Here is a 14,118-nt window from a genome sequence, read left to right on the forward strand (position 1 = left end):
CAAAGATCACTTAGTATTCATCTTTTTACTGAGCTTCCTACCCCAAGCAGGTAAGAACCTGCTACCCTGTAGGAAAGCACGTCCCACACCTTCCGTGTAGTTAACTACCCAACCTAAATCCAGAGGAAGCAGCAGCACCAGGCCCCTCTTTGGGACACATCATCCCCTCTCCCTCCTCTGATGTGACTGATTACCAGGTCACTCTTCTACTGCCAACAGCCACCACTGTTTCTGTTCCAGCCAGAACTCTGATGGCACATCTGGTGGCCTAGTTTTCAATGGGGCAGGGGCAAGATGGCTGCAGACCTCTGGCGATGGGCATGGACTTTCTGCAGAACCAGTAACAGATGCAGAGCCAGGACAGATCAGGGCTCAGCCGCAGGGAGGTCCACGGAAGAAAAGGACAAATGCCAGGCAGGCTGATTCAGGCAAGACTATACAGAAGCCAGATTTGAATGCACTTTGGGCAGAAGTACTTGCTCCACACATGAGACTTTCCCAGGAAAATGAAAAGGGAGATATACCACTCGAAACCACTCCAGAAAAAGAAATTCCCAGGTAAAAGTCATGAATAATTCCAGAGATGGAGTTAAGACCCAGAATTACACATAGTCAATAATAATTTCCTCTAGTGACTGCATTTAAACTTAATGCTTTCTTTTGAAACGGATAATGAAGTACGACCTTATATAAATTTTGGAACTGAGCGCTTAAGTGAGGAAGGCCCTTGGGGGACACACCCAAGACCCCTAAATTCACACCAGGGAGGCAACCGCCCCTCCGCCAAGGATTGCAGCTGCCCACCCCACAATGGACACTATGCTCTTTAGCTCTTATTAGGGAAGCTGTTATTGCCTCTCATCATTCCCTTTGACTATTTAAGACGGTTTTAATCATTAAGGTCTGAAATCTCATTGCTGCACCGCATTTTTGTTTGCAGTCTAGAAAAGTACATAATTAAATACTGGTTATCAGATAACCAATAATCAAATCTACTTGGTCTTTGATTCACAGGCTATCAGCTAGTTTTATAATCTCTAATGTCGTAGGTAGTTACTGTATTCATTAGCCTCTGAGCAGGAAGTCCATTTCCATGAGTGGACCCAAACTCAAGTGTATTCCTGTCCCCACCTTAGTTTAAGGACATTAGCATGGTTCTATTTCCTAATTTTATTTCCCTCTTTCTTTGTATGTTTAATTAGGCTATAGATTCTTTGAACTCTAGCTCCTGATTTGTTGTGTCTCTCACAGGGTTTACCAGAAGGCTAGGCCCACAGGCACTCTCAGTACTGAGATTCCAGTAGGAATATGGTACTATATCATCTTTTCTGTCAGCATCATAGGTGTCCACAATATTAGAGATGGAAGGGACTTACAGATATAACATACTTCAACTCCCTCATGTTACAGATGAGAACACTGAGACCTAGAGAGGGTGAATGGCTTGTGCAGGTTCCCACAGCACAGAAGCCAGGACTAGAATTCAGGCCCCCAGTTTCCAAGATCAGTGTTTTTCCATAATTATAGTGAACACCATCTCAGTTTAAGAGGAGGTGCTTCCCCATCTAGAAGAGCCTTGTGTTTGTAACTCTCCATGGCGCAGCCCGTGGGGGGGGGGGGGGCGGGCTCCTGGGTATCCAGGCAGGTGGCTGCAAGGCCTCTCTGATGCTACCGCAGCATCTGACACTCCAGGGACTGATCCTGGAAAAGTGGGAGGGGTCCCAGATTTTAGGGGCCTAAGAGACCAGACCAAACCCTACACCTCTTTGAGCCCTTGGTGGAGGATTTAGAAGAAATCTTGGCTCTCAGAGATGGTGACAGAAGGAGGAAGAGAAATAACCTGACAAAGATGCAGGCACTAATCCCCTCTCCTCAACAGAAAATGGGAGAACTTAAGCGTTGGCATATCTCCTGGAAATGACTTGCAAAAGAAGCACTTTGGAAAGTGCCTTTGATTTGGTTTAGGCAAGAAGACCACACAAGGAATGAATATCCTCTGGATGCTGTCTACAGACAGCCTATCCTGGAAATAATTGGCTACCTTGTATCAGCCTTCGCCTGTGTGGTTTGATTCAGAAAATTGATAAAGAATAAATAAATGATAAAGAGTAAATCCTAAGAGTTTTCATCACAAGAAAAAATTTTTTTTCTGTTTCTTTAATTTTGTATCTATATGAGATGATGGATTTTCACTTAATTTATTGTGCTAATCATTTCTTGATTTATGTAAGTCAGATCATTATGCCGTACACTTATACAGTGCTGTCAATTACATCTCAATGAAACTGGAAGGAAAAAAAAAGAATAAATGGACATTAATTTTTCCTGTCAAGTCATTTTCTCTTAAGACAGGTCAGGCAGAAGCACATCGTAGGGAATGTTTTTCATTTTCCTCTGCAACTCCAGGGCTGAGCACAGACCTGGCACAGATTAGGTCAAAGCAGATTTATCAGTGAAGGGCCCCTTCTTGCACTGCTCCTTCTGAAGTCCAGGGAGGAGGCCCCACAATGTGTTCACTAGCCATATGCCTTGTAATTTGCAAAAGTAAAAGGTTTCAGGCATAATTGTCTGTAGCTATTTGTGTTACTTTAATCAAGAATCCTGGCTAATGTAGACAGTAAGTGTTGGAGCTAGGACTTGAACCCAGGCTCTTAGTTCTGGTCCTGTGCTCCCTCTATCATGCCACTCATGTAACTCATCTCAGGCTACAAGCCAAGCAAACCTTGCTGCTACCCTGGCAGGTAAAAGTCAGAATCCAGGGCTTGCCTGGTGGTGCACTGGTTAAGAATCCACCTGCCAATGCAGGGGACACGGTTCGAGCCCTGGTCTGGGAAGATCTCCCATGCCGCAGAGCAACTAAGCCCGTGTGACACAACTACTGAGCTTGCGCTCTAGAGCCCACGACTGAGCCCATGAGCGTACAGCACATTCTCCACAACAAGAGAAGCCACCGCAATGAGAGGCCTGTACACAGCAACAAAGAGTAGCCCCCACTCACCACAACTAGAGAAAGCCCACAAGCAGCAGTGAAGACCCAATGCAGCCAAACATAAACAAATTAAAAAAAAAAAAAAAGTCAAAATCCATGGGGAGGAGTTTTACCTACCTGACTCCTAAAAATACTTGCAGGAGAGTGCAAATGCCAGAGACGAAGAAAATGGTGCTGATGAGGTAGCTCTGGGTCAGGGGGTCATGCTGCAAACACAGGTCCTTGGCCAGGATGAGTGGAACTGCCACGAGTCCCCCCAGGGCCGTGAGGAAGTGCTGTGGGCAGAGCAGAGAGAGAAGATGGGCTTGGAGATGCTGTAGCTGCCTACTCCATCTTCATTCCTATTCCTACTGCCAGAGGCAAGAGCTCCACCTCTGGTCTCAGAGGAGCCTGGCCTTGAGTGACAGGCAGCGAGATCCAGGCAAACAGTGGGAACTAGGAAGGCCTGGCAGCAAGAAGCAGGGACCTAGCCAGAAGGTCTGGAGTTCAAAGGCAGGACCCTACTGCCAAGAACTGATGTTCTAGGTAAGAAATCAAGGCAGGGACACAGCACAGGAGGATATAACATGAACCAAGGAGGGGGCCTTAAGAACAAGAACAAGGCAAGAGGCTCATTATTAAAATAAGGCACAAGGTGAGGGCAAGACCATTGACCAGGAAGGCCTGAGCACATTCTCCAAGATAGATCATATGTTAGGCCACAAAACAGCCTTAGCAAATTTAAGAAGACTGAAACCATACCAAGAATCTTTTCTGTCTGCAGTGGTATGAAACTAGAAATCAATAACAGGAGGAAAACTGGACACAAGTTTGTGGAACTTAAGCATCACACTTCTGAACAACCAATGGGTCAAAGAAGAAATCAAAAGGGAAATCAAAAAATATCTTAAGACAACTGAAAATGGAAACAAAACATACCAAAACTAATGGGATGCAGCAAAAGCAGTTCTAAGGGGAAAGTTTATAGCAATAAATGCCTACATTAAGAAAAAAGAAAGATCTCAAATAAACAACCTAACTTAATTCCTCAAGGAAGTAGAAAAGGAAGAACAACGTCCAAAGTTAGAAGAAAGGAAAAAACAATGATCAAAGCAGAAATAAATGAAATGAAAAACAATAGAAAAAATTCAGCAAAACTAGAGCTGGTTTTTTAAGATAAACAAACACTTAGCTAAACTCAGAAAAAAGGAGAGAAGACACAAATAAAATTAGAAATGATACAAAAGAAATACAAAGTACCATAAAACACTAGTACGAACAGTTACACACCAACAAATTGGATAACCTAGAAGAAATGGATAAATTACTAGAAACACACAACTTACCAAGACTGAATCATGAAGAAATAGAAAATCTGTACAGACCAATAAGTAGTGAGGAGACTGAAACAGTAATCAAAACTTTCCAATGAAGAAAAGCCCAGGACCAGATGGTTTCGCCAGTGAATTCTATCAAACATCTAAAGAAGAATTAGCACCAAGCCTTCCCAAACTATTCCAAAAAACTGAAGAGGAGGAAACACTCCCAAACTCATTTTACAAGGCCAGCATAAACCCTGATACCAAAGCCAGATAAGGACACTACAAGAAAAGAAAACTACGGGCCAATATCCTTCATGGATATAGATGTAAAAATTCTCAACAAAACACTAGCAAACTGAATTCAACAGTACATTAAAAGGGTCATACACCATGATCAAGTGGGATTTTATCCCTGGATGCAAGAATGGTCAATATACACAAATTAAAAAATATGATACACCACATTAATTAAATGAAAGACAAAAACCATATGATCATCTCAATAGATGCAGAAAAAGCATTTGACAAAATTCAACATCCTTTCATGATAAAAATATCTACATTATCCATTTTATTGGCTCATAATAATATTTTAAAAAATAGTATGACATTTGCTCTTCTTATTTTGTAGAAAAGCACAAAGAAGTTAACAAAAAAGTGTATCCCATCCCTGGTACCCCACATTGAACTGTTTGTAAAATTAAAAGAAACACATCTATGAGATTAGAAAATTCAAGCTACAAAAAAAAAAGATCACATTATACACAGTTATTTACTTGGCTTTTTTCACTTAATATATATTGGTGGTCATTTTTTAACTGCAAGGTAGATACATCTTTCTCTTTCTAACAGCTACATAAAAAAATTACTTGTTAGGATGTGCCACGGTTCTCTAAGATGGATATTTTGGGGGTGTTTCTAGGGTTTTGTTTGTTTGTTGTGATTTTACTATTACCAAAAGAAGAACATCTTTGTACTTACCTTAATGAGTCTTGCCACCATGTCTATAGAGAAATCCCTTTTTTTCTTTTTTTTTAATTTGGCTGCGCCACACGGCTTGCAGGATCTTAGTTCCCTGACCAGGGATTGAACCCCGCCCTCAGCAGTGAAAGCACAGAGTCCTAACCACTGGACCACTGGAGTATTCCCTACAGAGAAATTCTTATGCGTTAGGGACTGGGTTAAACAATATATATGTTTTACAAGTTCATAGAAAAGTTGCACCAAATAACATTCCAACAAAAGTGTTTGAGAGTGCTTGTTTCCCAATATTCCCCAAGCACTGGTTATCAAACATCGTAGTTGTTGCCAAACAAATTATAATTGGTAACTTGAAAAAAAACCCAACACCACAATGGCCCAGTTGGTGTCCTTGACGTGACCTATTAGCTCAGCATGGGGGAGAATCCTCCCCTAACTCCACGCCCCACCCCCAAACTCCTTGAGAGAAAGAGAGACTGGAGGAGCCTTGAGCCCCCTGGAGGTCAACAACATGGAAGCCAAGAATATCAGCAATTTGACCTGAGTGTGTGTTCATGTGCCTTTTGAGGCAGCGCTTCTTCGGACCCAGTGCTTATGGGTGGCATTACCTGGACCCCCAAGAAGATGCAGAGATACCATGGTGGGATATCCAGGATGCTATAAGCCAGGTGGCTACTGCTGAGACCCCTAGGCTGGCCATCCTTCTTCCTGCCTTGGCCACCTTCATGGGAGTTGAGTACACCATCACCTCTCTGCTGAGAACAAGAGAAGAACACATTTGAGCATTTCAAGAGGAATCAAGTGGACTTTTGATGCCGAAACCTCGGCCTCTGTGCACCGGTACTGAATCAAATCTCAGAGACAGAGTTTTGGGTGAATTAGAAAAGAATAACTTTATTATTTTGCTAGGCAAAGGGGGACACAGTGGGCTCCTGTCCTCAAAACCTGTGTGTCCCAACCTGGGAGGATTTGGTGAGGAGTTTTATAGCAATGGTTCAAAGGTGGATTTGCTGATAAGATTAGGATGTGTGCAGGGCCTGCACTCCTTTAATCTGATCTCAGGTAATCTGATGAATTTCTGTGGTTCTTTTAATCTGGCCTCAGGTGATCTTCTTGAGGAGCTTCTCTGGTTCCTTTAATCTGGAATGAAGAATGCTGACATCTTCCATTTATTGGGGGTTTTAGTTCTATAAAGAGCTCAAAAGATATAGTTATGTGTATCCCTTGAGGCTGAACCAGGACCCTGTCCCAAGGCTGCACTATGGTTTCTTGGCGGCTCCTCCCGTGTCTCTGCATCCCCTCCCTTCCTTGATTAGCAACTGTTTGAACCTGCCCTTTGGGACTCAGGGAAGGTCATGGAAGCTGGAGTCTGCTCCCTACAAACAAGGAACGGGAAACACGGAAGGGCTTCCGTGCCCAGGAGCCCACTAGGGTCCTGCTCAGTTTCACTTCCTGATTTCAACCATACAGATGGACAGCTTTCCAGAGGCAAGAGCGATGGGATAGAGATAACTGCTGGCTTGCTTGGGATTTCTAGGTCAAAAGACCAGTGATTTTCTATATTATACATCTGTAGCAAGACCTCCACATGCAGTCTGGGGCCAATCCAGAGAGGTGGGTGCCTTGCCTGAAGCCCTGGCAGAGAAGAAACTTTGTGGAGGAGGGAATGGGGGTCAACTCCACGGTCAGGAAATGGGCAGGTAAATGGGGATTCTGGCCCAGAACGGTGTAGCTGCCCTCGCATATGCTCCTACAGGCCAGCCTTGCGCCAAAGCCCTCATCACAGCATGTTTATTATAATGGATGGACTGTTTCCTTATCCATCTCTTCTGCTGGGGTGTGAGTTCCTAGAATGCATTCACTGTGCCTTATTCTTTTTGTCCCAGCTTCTAGAACAGTCTGTGTGCTCAGTCTGAACAGTCCGAGTGTATGGATGAATGAATGGATATAACACAAATGTAAATAAGTGCAGGGCATACAGAATGCTCTAGGGTCAATAGCCAAGTTACGTTCCTACCAGTTTACCACCCCCCCCCAATTAACTTTGAATCGTAAACCTTCTCCTCCAACTTATTGGCTATATAGTTTACCAAACTTGGGCAAATTACTAATATTTTTAAGCCTCATTTTTCTGATCTATATAACAGAAATGTCAATAACACCTACTTTGTAGTTGAGGCAGTCCTCCTCCCCCATGGGGTAGAGCACTGGCAAATCTGATCCTAATTCCTTCCCAGTACTCGGGGCCCACATCACTGGCGATGGAGAAAATGGCCCAGCGCACTGAGCCTCCAGGCAGTCGGAGGAGCCCGGGGCCGTGGTCAGGCTTGCTGATAGTGGGTGGACTGAGCCGGCCACAGCACAGCTCTGCAGAGAGAGTCACATTGTTCCTGGGCCTCAGAACAGCGTTTGCTCGTTAACCTTCTAGCATTTAGTTTCTGAAACTTAAATGTAAGGATTTTGTCTCTACTCATCTATTTAGCAATGCCTGGAAACAAGCATCCCACGACTGTTCCAGGAAGCATTCCCTGACTTCACTCCACCCCGGCCTCAGACTAGACGAGGCCTTCCCTCCTCAGAGGCATGTTTACTACAGCCCAGAACACACCTCACTACCATCATATGTTTTCTTGTCCAAAAGGCCATAAAGTCCCCAAACTTCTCTTCTCCATCTCCAGCACAGAGTTAGTGCTCATACCACTCTCTGTTGAGCTATAAAATAAATGAACCCACGTATAAAGTAATGACCATAAAGAATTTTTCTCACGGATTTTTAAAAATAAATACTTAACTGGTTAGAATTCTTTGGAAACAACACGCTGATCTTATTTAGACTCCTGAAAAGAAGGAGGCACTGATGCTACTTGGTACTTGGGTCGCACAAGAAGGACGGGTGGCTCTGCCTACGGAGGTCAAGGCCAAGCCAAAGATGGCCGGGAGGCTGCTGGAGGGAAGTCTGGAGCACTTATCGCGAGGTTTAGTGAAGGTGTGGCACGGTCAGTGAGCACGACAGCGAGAGCGGGAGAACAGGCTGAGGAAAAGAGGAGGGGCAGAAGGAAAGAGCAGCTGGCTGATTGGCTGGTTGGTTGATTGATGCTGGGTAGGCTACACAGGACAGCAGAGCGCGCCGTTTGGAGTGGGGGAGACGTGGTCTGTCATTCCCCTGCTTGGCAGCCATAAGCGCTTCACTTCCCCTCTCCCAGCCTCGGTGTCCCCTTCTAACTCGGGGATGGTTGCAAAAATAACGGAAGTCTGTGTGGCTGCCTGTTACGTGCGCCGGTGATTGAGCTCACCGGGCTGGGCATGTACAGCTGCCAGCAAACACCTCATACCTTCTCCCAGGACCTCTTGGAATTCTCAGAAAGGTGATGGGGAGGGAAACACTGACTGAGGGAAAAGTTAGTTTGGGGTCTTTTTTTTTTTTTTCCTGTTAAGAGTCAATGACTCAAAGAGTGTTCTCAGCCTGATGACCTCTGAATATTCTAAGTTCTGTCTAGATATCAACTTGGACCATCTGAAGGTTATGGAAACCACTTCTGTAATCGCTTTAAAAGTTTTCTGGGAAATTGACTTTGTATGAGGCCCCACATGAAAAAAAAATTAGAACTGAGAGTGGGGAAAAACTTGTCTTCGTTGAGAACGGCTGGTTCTTCGCTTTCGATAAGAGCATGAGACTTCTGTGAAACCCGTCAGTCATGGCTGGTAGAAAGCATAGGGCCTGATCAAAATATATCTTTTGTTGTAAACTACCTTACGCCACTTATGCAAAGCACTGGGACAAAAAATAAAATAAGCAGGTACACAGTGTACCTGAGACTCCTGTGTGTCAGAGATGAGTCACTAGCATATTAAAGACACACATAGAAACAAGTGACATCCCAGAGATATTTTAGAGCAGGGGCTTCTCAGATGGAGGTGGAAGAAGTCCCATCTCAGGGCACATCCGGATACGGGAAGCACCTTTATCCCAGGAGAATCCCTGGGGGGGGAAAATTCTGTGACTCTTAGAGCAGCAGAAGAATGCCTACAAATCCCTTTTTGAAGGAAGAATGAACTCTTAACGAAGCTTCCCTGCCAGTGAGCACTGGTGTGAGAAGGGGGGCCATGAAGTCTCCTGGTTGGAATTGTCTATCAACTCAACACACGAGCTGTAATTTCGCCAAAAGCCTTGCTCAAAAGAGGCATTGTGCTGAGGCTTGGCATTTTATAGTGCTTTACAGTTTGCAAAGACCTTCCAATGCATCCTCTCATTTGATTCTCACAACCCAGTTGAAGGATGAGGAGACTGAGGCTCAGTGAGGCTACAATGAGGAGACTGAGGCTTGTCGGAGGTCCCCTTGTAAATGGGAGAATGGAACCCTTCTCTTCTGGTGCCGAGGGTGGTTGCTGGCAGGTGCGTCCCTGTGAGTACAGGGACGGCTCGCCAGCTCCCAGGAGCAGACCAGCAGGGCAGCAGGAGACTCTGCTGCAGACGGGGCAGCAGTGGGAAGGAGGATTCCTGGGGCGGAAGTGAACTCCTCGGCCCTCTGACTCCATCCATCCCCCATCCAGCCTCCCACTCCCCGACGTGCCCCTCTAGCTTTGCTTCCTAACACTTCCATTCAGCTGACTCTAGCCAGTGGGATTGTCCATATCCCTCCAAACGTGGCCTCAATTATCCTGCCTCAGTGCCTTTGCTCACCCTGTGCTCCCTACCTGATCCCCACGACCCTGCTTCCCCTAAACCCGCCTTCAATGAGCTCAATGCCTCCTTTTCCTTCACCTCTTCTGCTTCCCCCACCTGATATGATTGTCCTCCTTGTACTCCCAACACATCTTGTCGCTCTGTTATGTAATTCACCATCTTCTCCCTTGTATCAGAAATATTTTTTTATACCCCGCTTTCCCCTAGCTAGGCCATAAGTTTTCAGGGTGGGGAAGTTGTCTTCCCCATGTTTATATCCCTAGACGATTCTAGCAAAGCAATATGCACTTGAAAACCAAAAACATCTCAGAAAACGGCCTCTTAATCTGGGTGCTGAAACTGAGGCTTTGAAGAAAATGACAAGACAGGCCACTGAAAAAAAGTCAGATATGTGTCCAGACTCCTCCACTCCCCACTGGCCTCAGGTGAGCTGAAGAGGTGGAAAACATCACAGCCTTCAGAAAATGGAGTCTTCAACTTATCTCCCAAGATTTTTTTTTTTTTTTTGGCTTCCATAAGGTAGTAGCAGAAGTGTTTAAAAAAAAAAAAAAGGCCCCAAATGGAGTCACTTATGCTAAGCCCCATGTCAGCAAACCAAGACTTAATATCTAACCTAACTGCAGTTTCAGTCTCTCCCAGGAATGTAACCTTTAACCAGTCAGTCTGGAATTATCTGTTCAGCACTAGCGAGCTGATCTGCCTGGTAGACACCTGCTTTCAGGAAAGTGACCTCGCCAGAAACAATCCACTCTTTGATAGAATAACTTCCTTGCCCTGCCTCCTTCTGCCAATAAAACTCTTCCATTTTGTACAGCTCCTCAAAGCTCCTTTCTATCTGCTATGATGGGATGCTGCCTGTTTCATGAATCATTGAATAAAGTCAATTAGAGCTTTAAATTTACTCCGTTGAATTTTGTTTTTTAACAGAAGGAATTCTGAGGAGAAGAGAGGAGATTTCTCTCAGGTGTCTTCCACAATATTCCAGAAGAGATAGTCAGGGTCTCTTTACCAGAAGGCTGACCAGCAGTGGGCAGGGTCTGACAGCCTGGCTCCAGGCGATAGTTTGGCGGGCCCAGCCTAGGTTCGTGGGTGGCACCTGTCCCACAGACACCATGGCTGCGCCTGGTTGGGGGAGGCTCTTTCTGGCTACGATGGGCAGAGGGTCCCCACTCAGTCCCCCCTGTTGTTTTTAGGTGGCCAAAATAGGTTGGAGAGAATGGTGGGACCAGGGCTCAAGGACGAGCTACAGGGGCCTCCAGATGGGTTACTGTCACTTTACTTCTCTGGGCCTCAGTTTCCTCATCTGTAAAATGGGAACAGAGGTGCATGCTTCATTGGCTTGAAGGTAGAAAATAAAGTACATAAAGTGCCTGGGGCATACTGGTTATTCAGTAAATGTTAGTTCTCTCTCTCTCTCTCTCTCTCTCTCTGCTTCCCTCTCTCTTTCTCTTTGTTTTGCTTCAGAAAGGGCTTCTGATCAAAGAAATCATAATGCTGAGAAACCTGCAAAACAAACATTTAGATTCAACAGAGTAAAGCAAAGAGGACCTTTCAGCTCTCCCTTCTTCCTTTGTAATTCATTCATAGAGTTTAGCACCCAGGGAGGAATCTTTGCCTTTGTGAGGGTGAGGTTGGCAGGACAGCTGTAATAATCGAAAGTCTTACCTAGAACATGAGTCAATGTCCTTAGCACTAAAAATGAACCGGCATTAGGACTTCATGCTGGGACCCCCTCCAGGCGTCTTTCCTCCTTTCTGCTATCCCACCCCACCCCTTATGCTTCCCTCTCTTCTACCAGCACTCACCAAGGGCTCGGGGTGCTCACAGCTGGTGATGGCAGAGTTCATGGCCGCTTGGGGTCTTCTTTTGGCTTCCTCTCAGAACAAAAAAGAAGTGAAGTTGCTCCAGGAGAGGAAGATTAACGTCTCACTGCCTGCCAAAATAATCAGAGAAAGACGAGGATCTGGGCCAGCTCCGGGGAGGGTGGGGTCTCCAAGCCCCACCTGCCAGTCTGCAACAGACTCCCCCTCCAGCCCTCTCTGGTCACACCGCAGGGGACCAAGGTGCCTTCAGTGGCAGGGAATGTTTCACAATTTGCTAAGTATGGGTAATTGCAGAGAAGTTAATGATTCCTCTTGGTACCGAGGAAACAAATCAGGGTGCAGCCTGTTGGGATGTGGCAGGAGAGCACTTTCCGGAAGCCAGGTTGCCAGGGGCAGGAGACGAGGGGGATGAGGGTGAGGCTCTGGGCTGAACATAGAGGCTTTTCTGTTTTCTAAAGCTGATTTCTAGTGACTGGTTGAGCCGGAACGAAAGCATTGCAAAAGTAGCGCAAGTAGCCTGGCCCCTGAGATGCACTAATGCAGTCATTAGCGAGGAAAAGGTATTACTGCTGACCTGGGAGAGGCCACTAAGGCTCATGGCGGGAGCAAAGGCCTCAGGTGAGAGATGGAAGAAAAAAATGCTTCTAATCCTTGGGTGCTTGTCTCCCTAATACCCAGAGACTTCTAATAACCCCCCTTTCAGAGAGACAAGTCCAGGAAGGCATAGTCTTGCTCTTATTCTGCACAGGGCACTAAAACGCTCCTCCAAAACTCTCAATAAACCCCACTCTATTAAGTCCAGTGCAAGCAAATACCTGCTATTCATAATGATGGAATGTTCTGGAATGGGTAGCACTGGGTCTCAAATTTCGGGAAACACACAGTGGGACACACGTAGACGTTGATGGGAGTCGGTCCAAGAGGAAGCCCTGAAAAACACTACAATGAGAAGTCTGACAAGGGAGGGGACAGAGCTGACTTAGGCTGTAACAGAAAAACCAAGGTTAGAAGAAGAGAGTCAAAGGTCACTAATTACTGAATACTTAACTGTGCACTGCACTACACCTTTTTTTTTTTTTTTTATCTTACTTAATGTTCACAACAAACTAGCATTCACATCCTTATTTTACAGGATTAAAAATCCTGTAAATTCAGATTTTTTTAAGATTAAGAAATTCGGGTGTCGATGGGTTAAGCTATTTGCCCAAGATTCATAGCAAATGCAGGAGCTGAGATTCAAACCCAGACAGTCTTGTTCCACAGCCCACGGGGCTCAAGGAGATGCCCAACGGAGACAGGCAAGCGCCCTGGGTCTGAAGATGCGCAGGGTGAGGCTCAGAGGAGATGGTCCAGGGAGTGTGGCCGGAGCGGCTTCCCCGTGCTACCTGGAAAGGAAACACAGATCCTCTACAAAAGGCACCAGGGGCTCCAGGTTCACCTGAGAAGGGAAAGCGAGGCTGCTCGGCTCCAGGCGGCATGGGTCCTGCAGCTGTTGGGGTCCCCTGAGCACACTAAGTGTGCAGTTCCCAGGGCGGGTGAGGCAGGAGGTAAGGAGAGAGACCAGGTGCCAACATTCACGTGGCCAGTGAACAGCACAAGCTTCGGCTGATGCTCCAGGAAGGCCCGGCTGGGGGGTGCGGGGGTCCAAGGGGGGGCTGCCTGCACTACCCCCAGCCCCCCTACCCTCACAGACCTGTGGGCACAGGCAAAGTTGGGGTCACGCTGGACATCTCTTTTCCCCGTCTCCTTCTAGGACGGCACGGAGGGAGGGGGCTTCTCAGACCCTGCCCTCCCCACACTGAAGGTCCTTCCTCACTCCACTTCGCCCTTCCCTCTCCCTGCCCTTCCCTCTCCCTGCCGTTTGCGGGGGTGTACAATTGAACTCCTCTGTAACGTGAGATAAAATGGTGCGGGGTTAGCTACACAGCTGAGGCAAAGCAGAAAGATGGTCTCCTGTCACCCCTTCGTTTGGTTGCCTGTACAGTGTGTTCAGAGCCTTCCTCCCTCTTTATCCTCGGGTTCTCTCTTCTGAGCCTGACACTCTTTGTCTCACACGGTTCTTTGTACAGGTCCTCCCAGCGTTCACCCTTTGGCTTGCGGTCACTGCTGCTGTCCCCACCGTGCTCAGCAGCTCGGAGGAGGAGCCAAGCCAGTCCCTTTCCTTTTCCTCCACCTTCCACGCCGTAGAAGTCACTTCCAGGGAATTCCCTAGCGGTCCAGGGGTTAGGACGCGGCAATTTCACTGCCGAGGGCCCGGGTTTAGTCCCGGGTCAGGGAACTAAGATTCCGCAAGCCGCGCGCCTCGGCCAAAAAAAAAAAGAAAAAGAAGTCACTTCCACA

At 46.4% G+C, this 14,118-nt stretch overlaps 1 protein-coding gene and 1 long non-coding RNA gene across 10 annotated transcripts in view; one reads left to right on the plus strand and one right to left on the minus strand.

Moving 5' to 3' along the window:
- LOC309632260 (solute carrier family 23 member 2-like) overlaps positions 1-13,564 on the minus strand; it is a 61,350-nt gene extending 47,786 nt beyond the window's left edge. For 8 of the 9 annotated variants that reach the window (XR_014246820.1, XM_082399565.1, XM_082399562.1 and 5 more), the window contains exons 1-3: positions 11,761-13,564; positions 5,880-6,026; positions 3,107-3,264 (exon numbers count right to left, since the gene is read on the minus strand). Coding sequence is in view for 8 of the 9 variants with exons in the window: in XM_082399565.1 (XP_082255691.1) it covers positions 3,107-3,264; positions 5,880-6,026; positions 11,761-11,802 (347 nt within the window). In the remaining variant the exon portion in view is untranslated. The remainder of the gene's footprint in view (positions 1-3,106; positions 3,265-5,879; positions 6,027-11,760) is intronic. The other variant, XM_082399560.1, reaches the window with a different exon arrangement.
- LOC309632264 lies at positions 6,034-11,266 on the plus strand. Its single transcript, XR_014246822.1, has 2 exons — positions 6,034-7,060; positions 7,116-11,266. It is a non-coding gene; the product is annotated as an uncharacterized lncRNA (long non-coding RNA).
- Positions 13,565-14,118: the final 554 nt, after the last annotated feature.

This window comes from Balaenoptera borealis (genome assembly GCF_965194805.1).
Source record: "Balaenoptera borealis genome assembly, chromosome: 7".
Taxonomy (NCBI): domain Eukaryota; kingdom Metazoa; phylum Chordata; class Mammalia; order Artiodactyla; family Balaenopteridae; genus Balaenoptera; species Balaenoptera borealis.